Source organism: Podarcis liolepis, assembly GCF_965112155.1.
Source record: "Podarcis liolepis genome assembly, chromosome: 15".
Classification (NCBI taxonomy): domain Eukaryota; kingdom Metazoa; phylum Chordata; class Lepidosauria; order Squamata; family Lacertidae; genus Podarcis; species Podarcis liolepis.
The window spans coordinates 3,956,597-3,978,812 of NC_139566.1; the positions used below are offsets into that span (position 1 = coordinate 3,956,597).

Consider the following 22,216-nt stretch of genomic DNA (forward strand, 5'->3'; position numbering starts at 1 on the left):
GCCCTAAACCAGACATAGGCAAACTCGGCCCGCCAGCAGTTTTTGGGACTACAACTCCCATCATCCCTGACCACTGGTCCTGTGAGCTAGGGATGATGGGAGTTGTAGTCCCAAAACAGCTGGAGGACCACGTTTGCCTATGCTTGCCCTAAACGGCCTTGGCCCACTATACCTGGTGTCCACCCCCATCATCCAGCCTGGACACTGAGGTCCAGCTCCGAGGGCCTTCTGGCGGTTCCCTCCCTGCGAGAAGTGAGATTACAGGGAACCAGGCACAGGGCCTTCTAAGTGGTGGCGCCTGCCCTGTGGAACACCTTCCCATCAGATGTCAAGGAAATAAACAACTACCTGACTTTTAGAAGACATCTGAAGGCAGCCCCGTTTAGGGAAGTTTTGACTGCTTGATGTTTTATTGTGTTTTTAATATTCTGTTGGGAGCCTCCCAGAGTGGCTGGGGAACCCAGGCAGGTGGGTGGGGTATAAATAAATTATTATTATTATTATTATTATTATTATTATTATTATTATTATTATTATTACCTTAAAACACATCCTGCTCCTCTCAGGACTCCAGCTCCCATCAGCCCCAGCCCCTAGAGGGGGGGGACACACAGATGTTGTTGGACTCCAACTCCCAGAAGCCAGCAGGGCTGACAGCAAGGGATGATGGGAGCTGGACTCCAACTCCCAGAAGCCAGCAGGGCTGACAGCAAGGGATGATGGGAGTTGGAGTCCACAAAGGGGGATGTAGAAGGAAAGTCTGGCTTGCTTCTCTGCCTGGAGTGGGAAGATCATTTCCAATCAGCTGCACCAGCAACCAAACTGCTCTCTTATCAATTCCCATTGAAGGATAGACAGGGCCCCCTCCTTACTTGTGGGGTGGGGAGAGGAGAAGATAAAGACTCTGGAGAAGACGAGTTTGCCGGGGTTTTCGCCACCCCAAAGGTTAGTTTCTCTCTTTTTTCCCTTTTAATTTTGGTTTCAGCCCCAGAAGGGGGAGACTTTTTAAAAACAGCAGTCTTTTTTAAAAAACGGAACAAGAGGCGTATAGAAGAAGAGGGTTCTTCTCTGCGGCAGACTTCGGTCGGCTGGGAAACGGGTGCTCTGGGCCACTCGAGACTTGGCGTTACAGGACGACACAGTCCGAATCTTGCTTCTGGCGCGGCCTGCGCTCTCCGGAGGGGCGGGAGGGCGGAGGAGTCCTCCCCTAAAAGGAGGGGAAGAGGAGAAAGTGGTGCGAGTTAAGGAATGGAGATTTTGTCAGACGTGGGGCCCTTTTCCTCCCTCTCTCTCGATACTGGATATCAGTAGGGACACACGCAAGGGAGGCTGGGAGATTCAGCGAAGACAAAGCCCTTGTTGCTGCTGTTAAACTGTGGAACTCACTTCCACATGAGGCAGCCAATCTGGATGGTTTTAAAAGAGGATTGGACATGGGAAGTTTTTAATGCGTGACATCTTAGTGTATTTTTGGGCTTTGTTGGAAGCCGCCCAGAGTGGCTGGGGAAACCCAGCCAGATGGGCGGGGTACAAATAATAAATTATTATTATTAGGAGAAGGAGAAGGCTATTGATGGCTGTGTTATACCAATAATAATAATAATAATAATAATAATAATAATAATAATAATAATAATAAATTTATACCCTACCCATCTGGCTGGGTTTCCCCAGCCACTCTGGGCAGCTTCCAACAGAATATTAAAATACAATAGTCTATTAAACATTAAAAGCTTCCTTAAACAGGGCTGCCTTCAGATGTCTTCTAAAAGTCTAGTAGTTGTTTTTCTCTTTGACATCTGGTGGAAGGGCGATCCACAGGGCAGGCGCCACCACCGAGAAGGCCCTCTGCCTGGTTCCCTGTAACTTGGCTTCTCGCAGGGAGGGAACCGCCAGAAGGCCCTTGGCACTGGACCTCAGTGTCCAGGCAGAACAATGGGGGTGGAGACCAGTATACCTGAAGGAGCGTCTCCACCCCCATCATTCAGCCTGGACATGGAGGTCCAGCGCTAAGGGCCTTCTGGCGGTTCCCTCCCTGCGAGAAGTGAGGTTACAGGGAATCAGGCAGAGGGCCTTCTCGGTAGTGGCGCCCGCCCTATGGACATAGCTGTCAACTTTTTTCTTGCGAGGAATCCTATCCGGAATAAGGGAATTTCCCTTTAAAAAAGGGAAACGTTGACAGCTATGCCTGTGGAACAGTCTCCCATCAGATGTCAAGGAAATAAACAACTATCTGTCCTTTAGAAGACATCTGAAGGCAGCCCTGTTCAGGGAAGTTTTTAATGTGTGACATTCTAATGTATTTTTAATCTTTGTTGGAAGCCGCCCAGAGTGGCTGGGGAAACCCAGCCAGATGGGCGGGGTACAAATAAATTATTATTAATTATTATTATTATTATTATTATTATTATTATTATTATTATTATTATTATTAACACCCTCTCCAGAAACCCAGACATCTGTTCTTAAATAGCAGCTCTTATCATAAGCAGCTAGTGGTCTGTAATAGAGCTGTTTATGGCAGGTCTATAGCCCTGAAGATGATGCTGGGGTCTACCTAACTCTACCCTGACCGCTGGCCATGCTGCCTACACAGGGGTTGGGGGAGTTGGGGGGTGGGGGGACATTACCTGTGCAGGGGGGGCTGCGGCCGGTGGCTGCTGCTGCTGCTGATATTCCTCCTGCTGCAGCTGTTGGGCAAGTTCTAAGTCGCTGAGTGCAGGTCCCCCTTGCTGCTGTTGCAGAGACAAGGCGATCATGTAGTCCTATGGAGGAAGGAAGGAAGGAGAGAGAGTTGGTGGGTGTGAACTCAGAGCATGGCACACACACCTCCTTCGAATTCCTACCCTCTGGTTTCTTTTTTTCTTTTTCCATCTTAATTTTATTTTATTCGCAACACGCCAAAGATTTTGGGTATAATATATAGTTAAAAGATTGGGGGAAACTATGGAAGGAAGGATTAAAATTTACTGCATGCAATGCTCTGAAAGAAAATGTGATGAAAATGGTGTATAGGTACAGTGGTGCCCCGCAAGACGAATGCCTCGCAAGACGAAAAACTCGCTAGACAAAAGGGTTTTCCGTTTTTGCGTTGCTTCGCTAGACGAATTTCCCTATGGGCTTGCTTCGCAAGACGAAAACGTCTTGCATTTTTTCTTAAAGCCGCTTGAAGAGGCGCAGTTGCGACAGACTGTGCTTCGCAAGACGAAAAACATCGCAAGACGAAAAGACTTGCGAAACGAATTCTTTGCGTCTTGCGAGGCACCACTGTAGAATATTGCACCTGTAAAATTAGTTAAAAATGTATAAAAAAAGTAATAAATGTTGGAAATGTAAAGAAAAAGAAGGAACTATTTCCTTTGTACATACATAGGATGTGGAGTGTTTCAGGACCTTATTATTATTATTATTATTATTATTATTATTACATTTGCACACAGCAGAACCCGGCCACCGTTCTCTTGAAACGGAAGCATTGCGTTTTCAGTGCTCCTAAATGCTCAGCTTGGGAACACGCAGAACAACTCCTCTTTCTCCCCGTTAGCCAAAGGGACCCTCTGAGCCCGTCCTCAGTGGCCGGATCGGCTCCTTTCGCTCTGATTGGCTCCAATCAGCACGGAGGGTGAGAAGGTTGCTTAAAAGGTAAAGGTAAAGGGACCCCTGACCATTAGGTCCAGTCGTGGCCGACTCTGAGGTTGCGGCTCTCATCTCGCTTTCCTGGCCGAGGGAGCCGGCGTACAGCTTCCGGGTCATGTGGCCAGCATGACTAAGCCGCTTCTGGTGAACCAGAGCAGCACACAGAAATGCCGTTTACCTTCCCACCGGAGTGGTACCTATTTATCTACTTGCACTGGCATGCTTTCGAACTGCTAGGTTGGCAGGAGCAGGGACCGAGCAAGGGAGCTCACCCTGTCGTGGGGATTTGAACCACCGACCTTCTGATTGGCAAGTCCTAGGCTCTGTGGTTTAATCCACAGCGCCACCCGTGTCCCGAGAAGGTTGCTTACCATTGGCTAAAAAGCCTCCCCTTTCAACTGATTGGGTGAACCGGGGCAGCCCTTATGCCCCGCATGGTCTTGCCTCGCTGGCCCCTGCTCTCACCTGGTCCACCTGTCTCTGGTTGAGGTGCTGCTCTTGTGGGGAACCGCCTGCTGCCTCCTTGCCCAGGGCGTGGCTGAGGTGGAACTCTGCGTCGCAGAAGCAGCTGTCCCCGTCCACGTTGTGCAGGCTCTCCCAGGCGACCTGCTCCTCGTGGAGGAAGCCCTGGTCGGTCACCAGGAGGTACAAGTGGCTCTGGAGAGGGAGCGAGGAGAGAAAACAAACAGGCTCTGGTTAATTCGGAGGCAGGGTGGCGGTAAATCAGTCGTGGCCAACTCTGGGGTTGTGGCGCTCATCTCGCTTTACTGGCCGAGGGAGCCGGCATACAGCTTCCGAGTCATGTGGCCAGCAGGACTAAGCCGCTTCTGGCGAACCAGAGCAGTGCACGGAAACGCCGTTTACCTTCCCGCCGGAGTGGTACCTATTTATCTACTTGTGCTGGTGTGCTTTCGAACTGCTAGGTTGGCAGGAGCAGGGACCGAGCAACGGGAGCTCACCCTGTTGAGGGGATTCGAACCGCCGACCTTCAGATCGGCAAGCCCTAGGCTCTGTGGTTTAACCCACAGCGCCACCTGCGTACAACTATCTAAAAACACCACCACTTGCGAGCATCTACTTCCTTCTTGGGCTCTAATCACAGAGAGAGGGTATTGAACTTCCCAGTCCTCTTGGATAATGGCGTTGTCCTGAATGATCTCCACCCCTCGTCTCTCCCACTTCCTCCTTCGTCACTTCTACGGGTGCTGACAAGTGCCCTCTGTCTTTGAGCTCTTTGCTCTCCTACTTTTAAGGCTCGCCGGGTTCTGGGAGATGGAGGGTCTGGAATGCTTTCTAATGACAGAGCGTCAGCTGGGTATGTTGAATGGTCTCTTTAAATTCGAAGGTTCATTATTGTTCTACAAGATGTGTGGCCAGAGCAAATAACGTGACCTAGTTTTACAGCTGTGAAACAGTGTAGCAGGTGCTGCTAAGTTGTGTTAATTAAGCTGTGTCAGCAATTGGGTATAGTATATAAAGAGCAGCACCTAGCTCTCCCAGTACCCTGGTGGATGGGTCATGCTTGTTGATATATTTAGTGTAAAAGAAGTTTTTGTTTTTGTTATTAAAGCCTAGCTAAAGTTATTTTGTGTTCCTTGTAATGTGTGGTTTCCCCAGCAAGTTTTCTGCAGCGCAACTAATCTGCAAATAGCCAATAGGGTGTTGTTCTGGTTGTCCCACGATTTCCTAGCTTTCCCCCTCATCTGCCTCTGAGCTGCAACCTCCCTCAAACCCCTGTTGCAAAGCTATATTGTCTTCCTTTTCCTGCTCCCTGGAAGGGTCCGGATGGGGAGGCCGTCTCCACCACTGCTCCTCCCCTGCCCAGTCCCGGACATCGCCCACCTTTCTTAAAAAACAACAGCCCTGCGAGGCGGTTACCTTGTGCTTGATCATGGTGCTGAAGTGGTTGTTCCTGAAGAAGACGCTCAGCTCGCCTTCCTTGACCGTGGACGTCAGCTCACAGAGGCCGTGGTAGGTCAGCTGAGAGGCCGTGGACTCCAAGAACTGCTCTGCTATCAGGCCTGCAAGGGGCGGGGGGCGTTGCGGTGGAACAGGGAGCAGAAGAAGCAAAGATGAGGTGAAAGGCAGGCAAAGCATGATGGCGATCGACTCTGATGATGAATTGGATCCACAGTTCTTTCAATTCCTTACTCGGCCTTCACCCTAAGGACCCAGGGTGGGCTGCAACCTTTTAGAACGCAGCACTAAAAGCTGTTTAAAATAATAGGGTCTGGCCTGAATGATACTCTGCTGCCTGCAGCCAAATCTCTGAGTGCTCAAAGGAGATGGTGGTGTCCCTAGGATACGTAGTTTTATTTTGCACCGCAAAGATAGGATGGAGGGGCTTCCAGCACTAACACCCCATGAGGTCCCCCAGGGAGGTCTCCAAAGCACAGTTTTGGCATCCTAACAGATTGAGGTTGAATCCTGACAAGACAGAAGTACTGTTTTGGGGGGACAGGAGGCGGGCGGGAGTGGAGGATTCCCTGGTTCTGAATGGAGCAACTGAAGAACCAGGTGAGTCATTCTGGACTCACAGCTCTCCATGGAAGCACAGGTTAATTCTGTATCCAGGGCAGCTGTTTACAAGCTCCATCTGGTATGCAGGTGAGACCCTCCCTGCCTGCAGACTGTCTTGCCAGAGTGGTGCATGCTCTGGTTATCTCCCACTTGGACTATGGCAATGCGCTCTATGTGGGGCTACCTTTGAAGGTGACCCGGAAACTACAACTAATCCAGAATAGGGCAGCAAGACTGGTGACTGGGAGTGGCCACCGAGACCACATAACACCGGTCTTGAAAGACCTGCATTGGCTCCCAGTACATTTCCGAGCACAATTCAAAGTGTTGGTGCTGACTTTTAAAGCTCTAAACGGCCTCAAAGGTCCAGTATACCTGAAGGAGCATCTCCACCCCCATCGTTCTGCCCGGACACCGAGGGCCTTCACCGAGGGTCCAGCACCAAGGGCCTTCTGGCGGTTCCCTCCCTGCGAGAAGCCAAGTTACAGGGAACCAGGCAGAGGGCCTTCTCGGTGGAGGCACCTGTCCTGTGGAATGCCTTCCCAGCAGATGTCAAAGAGAAAAACAACAACCAAACTTTTAGAAGACATCTGAAGGCAGCCCTCTTTAGGGAAGCTTTTAATGTTTGACAGACTATTGTATTTTAATATTTTGTTGGAAGCTGCCCGGAGTGGCTGGGGAAACCCAGCCAGATGGGCAGGGTTTAAATAATGAATTATTATTATTATTATTATTATTATTATTATTATTATTATTATCCAGCACAGAGCGAGACAAGCCTCTGTATCTCCAGCTCCCACCAAACCCACACACTGACAGCCCCACCTGGCCCTACTGTTCTCCATCCCAGGATAATGCGACATTCAGCCAGGTGAAGTGGGGAAGGCCCACCCATTGGTCTCTGTGGCAACAGAGCTTGCTTTTTCAAAATGCAAATGGTAAGCAAGCTTCCTCCTATAGATTCTAGGCTCCTATCCGCAAGACCACAGGTTTTGAAGGGAACCACAGGTGTCATCCAGACTGACCCCATCACCCAGAGCCATAACAATACATGTATCTCAAGTTTCAAAGAGGTGTGTCTTCAGTGTGGGACAACCACCACATAATAATAATAATAATAATAATAATAATAATAATAATAATAATACCCTGCCCTCCCCAGCCAGAGCTGGGTTCAGGGCGGCTAACACCAATAAAATTCCAGTAAAAAACATAATGGGGGGGGGGACAGGACCAATTTAAAATACAGGTTAAAATGCGATGTAAAATGCAGCCTCATTTTAAAAGCAGCCCATAGATCAAAACCACAAGGGGAGGGAAACATAAGGGTCAGACTGAGTCCAAACCAAAGGCCAGGCGGAACAGCTCTGTCTTGCAGGCCCTGAAGAAAGATGTCAAGTCCCGCAGGGCCCTAGTCTCTTGGGACAGAGCGTTCCACCATGTCGGGGCCAGTACTGAAAAGGCCCTGGCCCTAGTTGAGACCAATCTAACCACCTTGCGACCTGGGACCTCCAAAATGTTGTCATTTGTGGACCTTAAGGTCCTCCGTGGGGCAAACCAGGAGAGGCAGTCCCATAGGTAAGGTTTAAAAGAATTCAAAATTTCAATGGTTGTAAATGATACAAGAAATATACAGTGGAACCTTGGTTGTCGAACGCTTCAGAAGTCAAATGTTTTGGCTTCTGAACGCCAATGACCCGGAGGTGAATGCTTCCGTTTTCAAAGGTGCCTCAGAAGTCAAACGGCTTCCGCAGGGTGTTCCTCCACTTTTTCAATGGATTTAGCCGCCTGGCAATTTCGCCTCGGTTGTCAAACGTTTTGGAAGTCGAACGGTCTTCCGGAATGGATTATGTTTGACAACTGAGGTTCCACTGTATGTAACGGTTGTTCAAAATAGGTGTCTAATAGCTCAAAGATGTTTAAAAGGCCTTTGCTGAAGCAGAGAGGTCTCCTGAGGTAAAAACCATGAGGGACGAGGCTTGGAAAGCAAGTTTCTGCAAGCGTGAAACTACCACCAAGCAGGCCCTGCTGCTAGTCTCCGTAAACCAGATCTTATTTTATTTTTCCTTGCGCAGGGGCCATGCGAATCTTCTCTGTATCGTTCCAATTTTAGTACATGTGCCGAAGCGAGCACAAATCAGATCTTACTTAATGGCCTCCACCCCTGGGCTGACGACAACCCCATCTCCAGGTACCAGGTACCCCGGACCTTGACTGTGTGAATGAGCCCAGGCAGACGGACCTCACCTTCCGTCACCAGATTAGGGTCGCTTGAGTGTTTGCAGGTGATGATCTTCTCCACCAACTGGTTGTAGGTCAGCTTGCTGACGGCCTGGGCCACCTCTGGTATCTGGAGGGTGCAGAAACAGGTTGTGAGCTGGAGTCTGGGAGTCCACGGCGCAAGGGGTGTCGACGGCCAAGAGGCAGGTTCATATCCCAGTTCGGCCACCAAACTCCCAGGGTGGCCTTAGGTCAATTTCCCCACACCTACCCCTCAGCCTAACCTTGCAGGGATGTTGTGAGGACAGAGGAGGATCATGCAGCAAACACACAATATAGACCGTATTTTTCGCTCTATAGGACGCACTTTTTCTCCTCCAAAAATGAAGGGGAAATGTGTGTGCGTCCTATGGGGCGAATGCAGGCTTTCACTGAAGCCTGGAGAGTGAGAGGCGTCGGTGCGCACCGACCCCTCTCGCTCTCCAGGCTTCAGGAAGCTATCCGCAAGCCTTGCGAGCCCGGGGGAGTTCCTGCAGGCTCGCAAGGCTTGCGGGCAGCAGCCTGCAGCCCGAAGCACGGGGTGCACTCCGGAGCGCGCCCCGTGCTTTGCGCAGATGTCCGCAAGCCTTGTGAGCAACAGCCTGTTCTGGGGGCTGGGGTCGGGGGAAGCTCGGGCTTCCCCAGCCCCGCAAGCTCCGGGAGTGATGGCGAGGTTGAGTGCAACCTCGCCTTCGCTCCCGGACCCCCAGCCCCGAGGCTAAAAACGAAGCTAGGACAGCTAGCGGGATCCATCCCGCTCGCTGTCATGGCTTCTTTGCTCTTTGGGGCTCGGGGGGGGGGGAAATAAATCTTTTTTTCTTTATTTCCCCCCCCCCTCAAAATAAGTGCGCCCTATGGGCCGGTGCGCCCTATAGGGCGAAAAATACGGTATATATTTTTTGCAGGGAGAGGAAGAATGAGATAAATAAACGGAATAAAAAAATGTATGAAGCCCACTGGGCTCCAGTGGAACTGACTGTGGTGGTGTTGGGAAGACTTTGCATTGTTCTCATTATCTTAGACTTAGGTCAGGAGTGGGGACCTGAGGTCGTGCGGGACTCAATTTCCCATCAGCCCCAGCCCACCTGGCCAATGGTTGGAGGTGAGGGAAGTTGTAGTTCAACAAACATCTGGGTGGGTGGTTGTCACAGGACACCCCAGTTTAGAATTTAAAATTTTTAAATTTCAATTCTTATTTTTAAAATTTCAATTAAAAATGCGGATTGCAATTCAATATCCCAACAGCTGGGGATGGCTGAACGCAGGGTCGGCTTTAGGTTTAATGAAGCCCTCAGCTACTGAAGGCAATGGGGCCCTTTATATGTCCAGCTGTCCTTTGTCAACAACAAATGGTTGCTGTTTTTTGTGTTGAATATATGCTATATGTGATGTATGGAAGTGAGAGCTGGACCATAAAGAAGGCTGATCGCCAAAGAATTGATGCTTCTGAATTCTGGTGCTGGAGGAGACACTTGAGAGTCCCATGGACTGCAAGAAGATCCAACCTCTCCATTCTGAAGGAAATTAGCCCTGAGTGCTCCCTGGAAGGACAGATCCTGAAGCCGAGGCTCCAAGACTTTGGCCACCTCATGAGAAGAGAAGACTCCCTGGGAAAGACCCTGATGTTGGGAAAGATGGAGGGCGCAAGGAGAAGGGGACGACAGAGGACGAGATGGTTGGATAGTGTCTTCGAAGCTACAAACATTTGTCTGACCAAACTGCGGGAGGCAGTGGAAGACAGGAGGGCCTGGCGTGCTCTGGTCCAGGGGGTCACGAAGAGTCGGACACGACTAAACGACTAAACAACAACAACAACAACAAATATGCTATATGGCAATTTATGGGCCTAATAGGTATCTAAAGCCATTTGCACATAACAAACAGGAGCCTACACAGCACAAAACACTGTTGCTGTATGTGTGTTTTATTTTATTTGTTTTATATCTTGTATTTTGGAAATGTTTTTTTCCTTTGATTTTTTGGGGGCCCCCCAAGAGAATGGGGCCCTAAGCTATAGCTTGTTTAGCTTATACAGTGGTACCTCTGGTTGTGAACGGGATCCGTCCCGGAAACCTGTTCACAACATGAAAGGAACGCAACCTGCAGCAGCGCCTCTGCGCACGCGCGGGTTGCGATTCGCCGCTTCTGTGCACGCGCGCGACATCATTTTGCGCGTCTGCACGTGCGCGAGCGGCGAAACCCGGAAGTAACCCTTTCTGGTACTTCCGGGTCGCCGCGGGACGCAACCTGAAAGAATGTAACATGAAGCAAACATGAGGTATGACTGTACGTAAATCCGACACTGGCTGAACGGCAGGTGCCATTTACGCTTCTCAGACTGGAGAGATTTGGCTCGCGAACTGTCAAAGACGCCTTCGGCGGCATCCGAGACGCTGACGACTCACAAGCTCAGCTCCTAGGAAGCGATGGCGTGCGGAAAGAAGACGGGATTAAGCATCTCACCTGCGGGTCCACCAACCAGCCGTGATAGAGAGGCATGTTGAGAAGGTCGAAGACGATGCACTCAGGGGTGTACTCGAAATCGGCAACTCCCGTGAACCTCACGTTGACATCCAGCCCCGTGGAGAGTTTGGGCAGAACCGTCATGGCGTCGTTGACGTTCTGTCCGCAGCAGGAGAGGAAGAAGGGCATACTGGTTAATTTTGAAATTGGGGGACAGAACAAAGTCTAGCTGGGAAAGCCTGCATTTTTTGGGGGGGGGAGGGATAAGGAACCTCAACTCTGGGAGATCAGGGTTCGAATCCACCCACAGGGCCGCTGTGTCTCTCAGGGTCGTTGTGGGGATTAAATGAAGGGGAGAACCATGCGTACCACCACCTTGAGCTACTTGGGGGGAAAGCTGGGGCAGAAACGCCATCAATAAACAAATGAGTTAATCAGAGATAATAATAATAATAATAATAATAATAATAATAATAATAATAATAATAATAATAATAATTTATTTCTATTCCACCCATCTGGCTGGGTTTCCCCAGCCACTCTGGGCGGCTTCCAACAGAACACTAAAAATACAATAACCTATTAAACATTAAAAGCTTCCCTAAACAGGGCTGCCTTCAGATGTCTTCTAAAAGTCTGGTAGTTGTTTTTCTCTTTGACATCTGGTGGGAGGGCGTTCCACAGGCCGGGCACCACTACCGAGAAGGCCCTCTGCCTGGTTCCCTGTAACATGGCTTCTCGCAATGAGGGAACTGCCAGAAGGCCCTCAGAGCTGGACATCAGTGTCTAGGCTGAATGATGGGGGTGGAGACACTCCTTCAGGTATACTGGACCGAGGCAGTTTAGGGCTTTCAAGGTCAGCACCAACACTTTGAATTGCGCTTGGAAACGTACTGGGAGCCAGTGTAGGTCTTTCAAGACCGGTGTTATAGTATTGCTTGTAAGGGATTGTGCCCTCGCTGGATCAGGCCACGAGGAACTCAGCGTTCTCCTTTCGGCAACGACCTGCGGGACAACTGTCCGCAGCGAGGGCAGACATACTGCAGTATCCTCTGAATGCAGTTTTTAGAGGTAGGCTGCTCCTTCCCATGGAGGTTCCACTCCTTACCCCCAAAGAGGAGCCCGGCTGGGTCTGACCTAGCACTCAGCTCCCTTGGTATCCTGATCTCATTCTCCGAAGGGAGAGCAAAGGGCGCTGCTGGCTGCTGGGGCAAACTGGCGGCTCCCTTAGCCTGCAGTTTTTACGACGGTACGCGGTTAAGCGCAAGATGCTTCTTGGTGTGCCATTGTTTGGTTTTAATGCGCACGTATTCTCTGCAGCGGGAGCTTTTGGGCACAGGGCAGATTGTGGAAGTTCTCAGCAGGTTATTACAATAAACAGAGACCTGCCGAGTGCCTTGAGGGAGCCCAAAGGGAGGGAGAGAGAGAATGAGAGGAGGGGGAGAAAGAAAGGAACTCACTTGCTGAAAGTTGAGCTGGAGGGCTTCCGACTGTTTTTGGGGCTTGATGGACAGGATGCAGTCACCTGACGTAGAGAGAAAATAGAAAATAGACCTTTTTCATTAAGAATGTAAGAAGGGCGCCATTGCTGGATCAGGCCAAAGGGGCCCCACCCAGTCCAGCCTCCTGTTCTCACAGTGCTCAAAAACGCCTCCAGTAACCTAGGAATCTAGATAAGACTGCCTCCAGTGGCAGAGAGTTCCACTGTTTAGCTACACGTTTTGGGAAGAAGTCCTTCCTTTTGACTGCCCTGGATCTGCCAACATTCAGGGTTGCGTCCAACGCTAGTCCGACGCGGATCAGACCCATTGCGATTAAAAGACACGGCTAACTTAAGCTCGTCCCTTCTGGCAGATATGTAACTTGCTTGAATACAAGCCTGCATAGAGAAGGAAGCTGACTAGGCAAAGGTAAGCAGCCGCCTTTGTTGCTCCGCCCACTTTGCCCTCTGGACCCGCCCACCAGCGGTATGCGGCCCCTTGCCCGGAAGCGGAAAACGGCCCTTGAGCAAAAACGAAAATGAAAAACAGGTTTCTTCGCCCCTGTACCAAATGATCTCACTCTGTATAAAGGCAGCTTCACAGGGGTGCGGGAATTAGGTGGTCCTTTGTCTAGTACCCAGAACGCCCCCCCTCCAAAAAAACAACAACCCCAGCCCTCGGGAAATGTGAAAACGATGGCAGCCTCATCCTGCCACTTACCGAGGTGAGCCATCAGCTCGTCGGAAGTGATCACTTCCTTCTGGGGAGGCAGTTTCACCTGAAAGGGAGGAAGAGAGAAAAAGAGAGAGAAATGATTCGGGAGGATGAAGGACATTTTGCCAAGAGGATCAGCCCATCTTGCCCCGTGTGCGCCCCCTCCTCCCTCCAAATGCCCACATTCGGGGTTATATACCAAGAAAAAAGGGGACGCGGGTGGCCCTTGGGTTAAACCACAGAGCCTAGGACCGATCAGAAGGTCGGCGGTTCGAATCCCCGCGACGGGGTGAGCTCCCGTTGCTCGGTCCCTGCTCCTGCCCACCTAGCAGTTCGAAAGCACATCAAAGTGCAAGTAGATAAATAGGTACTGCTCTGGCGGGAAGGTAAACGGCGGTTTCCGTGTGCTGCTCTGGTTTGCCAGAAGCGGCTTAGTCCTGCTGGCCACATGACCCAGAAGCTGTACGCCGGCTCCCTCGGCCAATAAAATGAGATGAGCGCCGCAGCCCCAGTCGGCCACGACTGGACCTACTGGTCAGGGGTCCCTTTACCTTTACCAAGAAAAAAGCACACCAAGAACTCAGGCCAGTATAAGTTTCAGTAGTGGGAGTGGTCCCTGCTCGCAAATCAAGTCAATTGTAACAAACAACCAATCCATTCAAAAGTATGTATTCTGACAAGGATTGAAAACTCAAGTAGAGATCACAAACTCAAATTCAAAAGGATATGTAATAATAATAATGATAATGATAATGATAATAATAATAATAATAATTTATTTATACCCCGCCCATCTGGCTGCCACTCTGGGCAGCTCCCAATTGAGTGTTAAAAACAATACAGCATTAAATATTAAAAACTTTCCTAAACAGGGCTGCCTTCAGATGTCTTTTAAGATAGCGGCTTATTTCCTTCACATCTGAAGGGAGGGCGTTCCACAGGGTGGGTACCACTACCGAGAAGGCCCTCTGTCTGGTTCCCTGTAGCCTCACTTCTCGTAATGAGGGAACCGCCAGAAGGCCCTTGGAGCTGGATCTCAGTGTCCGGGCAGAATGATGGGGGTGGAGACGCTCCTTCAGGTATACAGGACTGAGGCCGTTTAGGGCTTTAAAGGTCAGCACCAACACTTTGAATTGTGCTCGGAAACGTCCTGGGAGCCAATGCAGATCTCTCAGGACCGGTGTTATGTGGTCTCGGCGGCCACTCCCAGTCACCAGTCTAGCTGCCACATTCTGGATTAGTTGTAGTTTCCTGGTCACCTTCAAAGGTAGCCCCACACAGAGCGCACTGCAGTAGTCCAAACGGGAGATAACCAGAGCATGCACCACTCTGGCGAGGCAGTCTGCAGGCAGGGAGGGTCTCATCCTGCGTACCAGATGGAGCTGGTAAACAGCCGCCCTGGACACAGAATTGACCTGCGCCTCCACGGAGAGCTGTGAGTCCAAAATGACTCCCACGCTGTGCACCTGGTCCTTCAGGGGCACAGATACCCCATTCAGGACCAGGGAGTCCCCCACATCCTCCCCAACCCGTCCCCCAAAACCGTACTTCTGTCTTGTCAGGATTCAACCTCAATCTGTTAGCCGCCATCCATCCTCCAACCGCCTCCAGGCACTCACACAGGACCTTCACCGAATACAATAATTTGTTACAGAATTAGAGATAAGAGTTTATGCCTTCGGGGGTAGACTGCCCCTGACCCTGGAAGCTCTACTCACCTTCCACTGCAAGAAAAGGATGTTCATGATGGCCAGCAGCGGGCAGGGCCCGTTCTCGCTCTGCGTGATGACGGGCGTCCTTTCCCCTTTCCAGCTGATCCATTTGACGCAGTAGAAGTCGGGGGGCTGGGGGTGGCTGGCGGGAGAAGACCGGGGCTCGGGGGCCGCTTCCCCGGGTTGCTCGGCGGCGATGGGGGGCACATCAGCCAGGTCAGAGACGCTTGGCAAAGAGGCAGCACATGCCAGCGGTTCCTCCTCTCCCGGACGCTCTTTGGAATCTGGCTTTCCGGCCTCCGCAGACTCCAGAGATTTGGGTTCCGGCCCTTCACCTCCCTTCCCGGCACCTGGGGGGGTTTCCTCGCAGGCTGGGGCCTTCGGCGCCTCCTCCTGGTCTTGCCCGTCTGCGGCGGGCACCTTGCCACACATGGCGCCAACGTCCTCTACGCCTCTCTCCTCCGGGGAGGCCTCGGCGGTTTGGGGTTCGGCCGGCACATTCTCCCCCTTCGCTGACGGTTCTGCGGATAATTCGGGCTCCATTTGGCGCTGCCCCTACTGCCGCCTTCCTTATAAAAACCCAAGCATCCACCGCGGACGAGCCAACGGGCTGTCTGTCGGATCGAGTCCTAAATGACAGGCTTCCTTCTCGCTTTCTGCTGAAGTTTGAATGTGCTTTCCGATTCTGCCTCTCAAGAGGAAAACGGATTCGGGCGTTTGGCAGGAGAAACTCACCTCTCTCCCTCTCCCCGGATCAATAAGCGATTCGCAAACTTCTAGTCGCCTCGACAAAATGCAACGTTTGCTAGGTACAATTCCTCTACCCTCGCTGCCCTGCCTTCTACTCCCAAGTGGTAGAAAACGTTAACACTTTTTTAAAAAGCGGGTGGGAAAAGATTCCTATTTCAATTTATCCTCTGTTTCTCAACCGGGTCTCGCTCGGCGTCGCCTTTCCCGTTTTCAAAGGCTACCGTAAAAGAACTTAAAAGTGGGGGACACAATGACAATTTGGGGTCTGCTGTTTTCGGGGGCTGTCAGGCACTGCTGAGAAAACGCGAGGCGGAAATAAAAATGAGAATAGAAACCGGTGTTTTTCCCCCAGGCTGGTTTTTCCCTTGCGTTTTCTGCTTCTGGTGGGGGCCACGGAGAAATCAATTCCGCCACCTCCTCTCCAGCTTGGCTTTAAAAATTTAATTATTTAACACCCAGGAAACACAATCGCCGGCCGCCTCTCAATCCGTCCGCTTCCAGATCCGCAAAGGATTATTACCTTTCAAGATCCTTTTTTTAAAAAAAAGGAAAAAAAGAAAAATCTCCCTTTTTTTGTACAAAAAAAATCTTTTTAAAAAAGCAAAGAAACCCACGCCTATATATATATATATGAAATTAAAAGAAGTAAATTTCCATAAACTGGTTAAAAATAGGATAAAAATGCAAAGATTTTGCTGCACGGACGGTTTGGTTTTTTCCTTTTTAAAAAAGTTATTTTTTTTAAAAAAAAAGCAAAGACAAATGTAGAAGACGAAGGTTATTTGGGTGTGTTGTTATTCCCTTTAGGACGGACTCTGCCCCACCGGCTCCAAACCTTCGCCCTCCTTTTGCTGTCCTTGAGGTTGGGCAACCGCAAACAGAGGCAGCCAGTCCCCTATCTTATTTTCATCTGATCTGAGTTTCTCCTTCCGCTCTGAGGCATCCCAGCATATTGACTTTCTCTCCTCGCCGCCAACCACAACTCACGCGCTGCTCAGTCTCTAGAGCGAGTTTGGCGGGTTGTTGACAGCTTGCCTTTGCAGAGAGAGCGGCTCAGCCGGAGGGGTTTTAAATCAGCTGGGCAGCAGGATCCTGGCAATAAAAAAAGAAGGGAAGAGGGTGGTAAGAGAAACACCTGGATTTTTCCACCTGGACACACCTTCACCTCGCTTCCACGGAAGAATTTCATTTAAAAGCCATGTATGTTTTCACTTCCAAGGACTCAAATTGGGGTAGGTCTTTTCCAGACCAACCAAGGGTGGAATTCCCTTCCAGGCAGGCTTTCAGGGGCCGCATGCAGGGGTGGGCGGGGCCACAGGTAAAAGTGGGTGGAGCCATAAGTACCTTTGCACAGTAGGCTGGCTTCCATACATAATCTCTCTCTCTCTCCTCCATCCAAACATGTAAAAGGCATGATCAGGATGGAATGACGTATTTACAGCAGGAGAAAGCACTCTGGGAGGGTGCAGGCGAGAGGTGTGCCCCCGGGGGCCACAGGGAGAGGTCCCAAGGGCCATATTACGCTCCGAGGCCCCACCACCCTCAGCTGGAAGCGTTCTTTCCTCTCCCGTTTGGACAGAACCATATTTCCTTTCTGGCCCATAAATGGAAAGCACAGAATGGCTCCCCCCAAAGAATCCTGGGAACTGGAGCTTGATGAGGTTGGAAACTACACTTCCCAGGATTCCTTGGGGAAGTCACATGCTTCAGATGGGAGATGAATGGACTTTAAATGCATGGATCTGCTATAGCTCTCTCTCTTTTTAGATGAAAGCCGGGGATCTAGGTAAATTGGGGAGGGCAGAGCCAGCTGCTCCCCTCCCGATCAGGGAGGGGAATGGCCAGCCGTCACTCAGCTGAACACTCAGTTGCCGTGGTTGTTGCATAGCTTTGGGGTGGTGGTTGTGGGGTGTTTTTGCAAGAGGGAAGCTGCCAAGCCGGTCCTAAGGGTGGGGTTGGGGGTGGGGAAACAGCTTAGCTCTGCAGCTTGGTTGGATCCAGGCAACGGCTGGGACCTGGGTTTCAAACAACCCAGGAGGGAGGTGAAGGGGAGAGCAGGATCGGTGCAAATCCACCTTCAGCTGAAGGTGCAACATATAACTCTCCACCCCACCCCACCCAGTTCCCTCAAAATTTATTCATTTTAACCCCCACCCTTTAGCTGAGCGGCTTACAAAGATTGGTAGCAAGACACGGCACACAAGGAAAAAGGGAGGAGGAGGGAGGAGGAAAGAAGCAGCAGCAAGCTAACCTTGGTTACCTATGGGCTGCACACTCTCCTCACTCCTTCAACGTTTCAATTCTGAATATTATTGTTGTTATTTAGCCACTTTACATTTTGTAGCGCTTTAATTATATATTGTTTCATTGATTATGCTTTGCAGGCTCCTTTGGGAGCAAACACGGGATAGAAATAAAATAAACAGATAAAAATACATTTCTAGGGCTAAATGGCAGTGCAGTGAAATGGTTAGTGTTAGGCTAGGACTAGGTTGCCCCGGGTTCGAATCCAATGGGGACTGGACCTTGGACCTTCTGTGTGCAAAGCAGATGCTCTCACCACTGAGCCACAGCCCTCCCCTTAAAAATAAAGCAAGACTCCAGTCCTCATGATTCTGAAAACACAATTCTGTTGCAGGGGCCTCTCCCAACCCCACCTGCGGATGCCATTGGGGGCTGGACTTCCCGCATGCAGTGCATGTCCTCTATCTCTGACTCAGGGCTCCCTAAGAATCGGTCCAGTATACCTGAAGGAGCCTCGGTCCAGTATACCTGAAGAAGCGTCTCCAAACCCATCGTTCTGCCCGGACACAGAGGTCCAGCGCCGAGGGCCTTCTGGCGGTTCCCTCATTGTGAGAAGCCATGTTACAGGGAACCAGGCAGAGGGCCTTCTCGGTAGTGGCGCCCTCCCTGTGGAACGCCCTCCCACCAGATGTCAAAGAGAAGAACAACTACCAAACTTTTAGAAGACATCTGAAGGCAGCCCTGTTTAGGGAAGCTTTTAATGTTTAATAGGTTATTGCATTTTAATATTCTGTTGGAAGCCGCCCAGAGTGGCTGGGGAAACCCAGCCAGATGGGCGGGGTACAAATAATAAATTATTATTATTATTATTATTATTATTATTATTATTATTATTATTATCAAGAGTAACCTTAAGATTCTAGTCCTCATGCTTCCGAATAAAGAGCCGGCTGAATAGGAACACAGGGAAGCTTCCTTATTACCAAGCAATTGCTCCATTTAGTTCAGTGTTGCCTACGCTGACTGGTAGCAGCTCTCCGGAGTTTGAGAGAGTGGGACTCTCTCAGGCCCACCAGAAATTGAACCCAGGACTTTCTGAATGCAAAGCACTGCCCACCGAGCTAGTTAGATGGCTTAACAAATTAAATACTGTAAATGGAAATAATCTTAAGGGCAAGGAGTGTGTGCTAACAGCCGGTTAAAGAGTCTGGGGCTGTGTAAGCCAAACCTGCCAGTCTGGACACACCCATCTTGCAAAGGAACTCGCACCCAGGACCGGGACGGGTGGTGGGGTCTTTGTGTGGCGTAGCACCGGGTTGAGTCCTGTCTGCCTTCTTCTGCTTACCCAACCAGGACAGCCGGCCAGGGTCCAAGACAAGGGGGAAAAGGACGGGGTGTTTTTTTTGGAAGGCTGGCAAAATATTATTAGGGAAAGCTTTGCAAGAAAAAGTGACGGGTGCGGAAGGCGAGAAAGTGGGGCTGTGGGTCAAGGGGGGTGGCTGGCTGCTTCTCCGCTCCTGGATCCTAGTGTAAACACCCCCTGATCCGAATCAAGCAGATCCAAATGCGGGAGGCAAAATGTGGAGCGACAAGGGACTCTTTGCTCACCTTTCCTTTGGCTTTCATCCCAAGGCCTCTCTCTCTCTCTCTCTCTCTCTCTCTCTCTCTCTCTCTGCAAGTCTTCCTCCGTTTTGGATCCTTCCGAAGTTTCTCCCTCTCCTCTTCCTTCCCTTCTTTTTTCTCTCCCCAAATCAGCAGAAGAGAGGAGACCTGGCGGAGAAAAAGGAGAGTCACTTTGCACCGGCTTGTTTACCTTCTCGCCTCCCCACAGAGACATCTATTGGGGCGGAGGTTTTACAGCAATGGAGGGGTCTTGTGCAATGGGTCCAGAAAAGGGAGAGGAATTAGGGTCAGATAACAAAAGGGCAGTGTTTTCCAAAGCTGCTGACAGCTTTTTTTTTATTTAAGGTCTGATAGTGGGTGGCGCTGTGGGTTAAACCACAGAGCCAATCAGAAGGTTGGTGGTTTGAATCCCCGCAACGGGGTGAGCTCCTGTTGCTCAGTCCCTGCTCCTGCCAACCTAGCAGTTTGAAAGTGTGCCAGTGCAAGTAGATAAATAGGTACCACTCTGGCGGGAAGGTAAACGGCATTTCCGTGCGCTGCTCTGGTTCGCCAGAAGCGGCTTAGTCATGCTGGCCACATGACCCGGAAGCTGTACGCCGGCTCCCTCGGCCAGTAAAGCGAGATGAGCACCGCAACCCCAGAGTCGGCCACGACTGGACCTAATGGTCAAGGGTCCCTTTACCCTTTACCTTTTTAGCGCTTATTTTCCGAATTAAAATGGGAGGCGTTACTTTGCTCTCACAAAGGGGAGACTGCAAGGGGAGAGGAAGGTTTGCTTTTGGGGGCGTGAATCTGATCGGAAGGAGGCAGTGACTCATTCAGAAGGGCAACAGGGAAATTCCTCCTGCGATCCCACAGCAATTGAATCGAGCTGTACAGACCACGAGGACTCATTCTCCCGTGGGAGGCTGGATGGAAAGAAGGAAAGAGGCAGAGACACACAGAGAGAGGGGCGACAGGCACCCTCCTTGAAGACTTGCATGCTCTGCAGGAATTACTGGACAAATTTTGCCCCATAAAGCAAACTGCTTGGGTAAACATCATGCAGAGGCACAATGGATGAACTCCCCATCTGTGTATGTGCTTAAGATCTCTCGCCCAAGGAATTTCTTTCTATCTTTCTCACACCTCACTTGGGTCAGAAGCTTGCTGAGATAGGGGAAAGCTCTACCCCATGTCAAATACTCTGTTTCCAAATTGTGTCACATCTGAAATACATATTGTGGGAAAAACATTTTTTTTGAAACGGATGAGATGCCAGAAAGATTTAATTCGGTACCTGCTGCCTTCCCCGTCGTCCTTCCTTTTTCTCGTTACAAAATATTACCCACCCACTCTCTGGGCAAAGAGATGCTACTGTTTGTGGACATTTGAAAGCCCTTCTGTTCTAGAATCCAAAAGGCCAGCTCTGAAGGAGGGTGTTTGGAGTCTTAAAGGGGCAGAGCTGGAAGTTCGGGGCAGCCCAGACTTATTTATGTTTATTCAGAGGCTAGTGCCATTGCCTTCAGAATATATGCTGCTGGATTTGCCGCCTCATGTAAGCACTGAAATATACATACAGGCAAATCCCACTGAGTTCAATGGGATTTTTCTCTCCAGTAAACCACATTTCCTGACTCCCAGGTACTTCTCAGTGGACTTTACTTCGGGGTAAATGCACACAGGAGTGTACTGGAAGGACTTCTTGCATTTACCAACATTTATTTCCTGCCTGTCCTCCAGACATGGTTCTCCATTTTGTCCTACCCTGACACCCCCCAAGTGAGCTGATAGCTCTTTCCTATTTATGTTTACTCTGAATTAAGTCCCACTGTGTTCACGGTGTGTGTGCGCTGCAGCCCTGCAGAGCAACCAGAAGTAGGTTTAAAGGTAAACGTAAAGGGACACGACCATTACGTCCAGTCGTGGCTGACTCTGGGGTTGTGGCGCTCATCTCGCTTTACTGGCCGAGGAAGCCGGCGTACAGCTTCCAGGTCATGTGGCCAGCAGGACTAAGCCGCTTCTTGCAAACTAGAGCAGCGCACGGAAACGCCGTTTACCTTCCCGCCGGAGCGGTACCTATTTATCTACTTGCACTGGCATGCTTTCGAACTGCTAGGTTGGCAGGAGCAGAGACCGAGCAACGGGAGCTCACTCCGTCGCGGGGATTCGAACTGCCGACCTTCTGATCGGCAAGTCCTAGGCTCTGTGGTTTAACCCACAGCGCCACCCGCGTCCCTAGAAGTAGGTTTGCTCTCAGGTAAACTGTGCTAGGATCACGTTCCTACAATGCACTCCTATGCACGCTTCCTTAGAAATAAGGGTATGCATGGGGTGCGCTGCAACATCCCCCGGTTGCGCTGCAACACCCCCCCCCCATTGAGTTATACTGTATGCAACTAAGTGCTACTCAAGAGCAGACCCACTGAAAACAATGGGCGTGCCATCAATGTAAATGGGTCTACGCTGAGCAGGGCATTGTCAGCTACTACAGCTGGCTTGAGCTGATATAGCCCAGGCCCGAATATTCACGTGTACTCAGACGTTTCACGACCCATTGAATTCAATGGGGGCTAGCACTCCCAACGAGTAGACCCATTGAAATGAATTGCGCCTAAGCGAGGTCTATTAATCAGACCCATTTCAACGGGTCTAAACTTAGAAGAGCTTTTGGTATTATGCAACCCCAAAGTGGTTCAGAAATGTCGGCGGTGGGACTCGAACCCGCGACTGGAGGGATGGCGGCTGCCCCTCTCGCTCGCTTTCCCGATTTCGTCACTTCCGCCGACGGCGCGGCCACTACGCCACGCTGGCCCTGCCGCCTGTAGTAAGTTC

The 22,216-nt window shown here is 50.5% G+C and overlaps 3 protein-coding genes across 4 annotated transcripts in view; all 3 read right to left on the reverse strand.

Annotated features, from left to right (window-relative positions):
* The window catches only part of HORMAD1 (HORMA domain containing 1), a 578,262-nt gene that overhangs the window by 212,166 nt on the left and 343,880 nt on the right, over nt 1-22,216 (reverse strand). The window lies entirely within an intron of this gene.
* The window catches only part of CERS2 (ceramide synthase 2), a 162,364-nt gene that overhangs the window by 81,655 nt on the left and 58,493 nt on the right, over nt 1-22,216 (reverse strand). The gene's annotated exons all lie outside the window — the stretch shown is intronic.
* MINDY1 (MINDY lysine 48 deubiquitinase 1) lies at nt 919-22,215 on the reverse strand. 2 transcript variants are annotated; one of them, XM_083477208.1, is made up of 11 exons: nt 22,106-22,215; nt 19,388-19,549; nt 14,792-16,627; nt 13,080-13,137; nt 12,339-12,403; nt 10,879-11,037; nt 8,404-8,506; nt 5,515-5,657; nt 4,102-4,293; nt 2,631-2,765; nt 919-1,207 (listed from the first exon to the last, which is right to left on the reverse strand). In XM_083477208.1, exons 3-11 carry the CDS (start codon nt 15,326-15,328, stop codon nt 1,127-1,129), a joined length of 1,473 nt encoding a protein of 490 aa, XP_083333334.1. In that variant the 5' UTR covers nt 15,329-16,627; nt 19,388-19,549; nt 22,106-22,215; the 3' UTR covers nt 919-1,126. The 2 variants fall into 2 exon arrangements, with proteins under 2 accessions (XP_083333334.1, XP_083333333.1); XM_083477207.1 differs by lacking the exon at nt 22,106-22,215 and adding an exon at nt 20,682-20,796.

What these genes read in the sequence shown, in the direction of transcription:
- MINDY1 (XM_083477208.1), bottom strand. Translation starts at nt 15,328, where the DNA reads ATGGAGCCCGAATTATCCGCAGAACCGTCAGCGAAGGGGGAGAATGTG. An exon ending in TCCTTTTCTTGCAGTGGAAG is followed by an intron (nt 13,138 to 14,791) that starts GTGAGTAGAGCT and finishes CCTCCCTTTCAG; the next exon opens with GTGAAACTGCCTCCCCAGAA. An exon ending in CCGCAGCCCCCCCTGCACAG is followed by an intron (nt 1,208 to 2,630) that starts GTAATGTCCCCC and finishes CCCTCCTTTTAG; the next exon opens with GGGAGGACTCCTCCGCCCTC.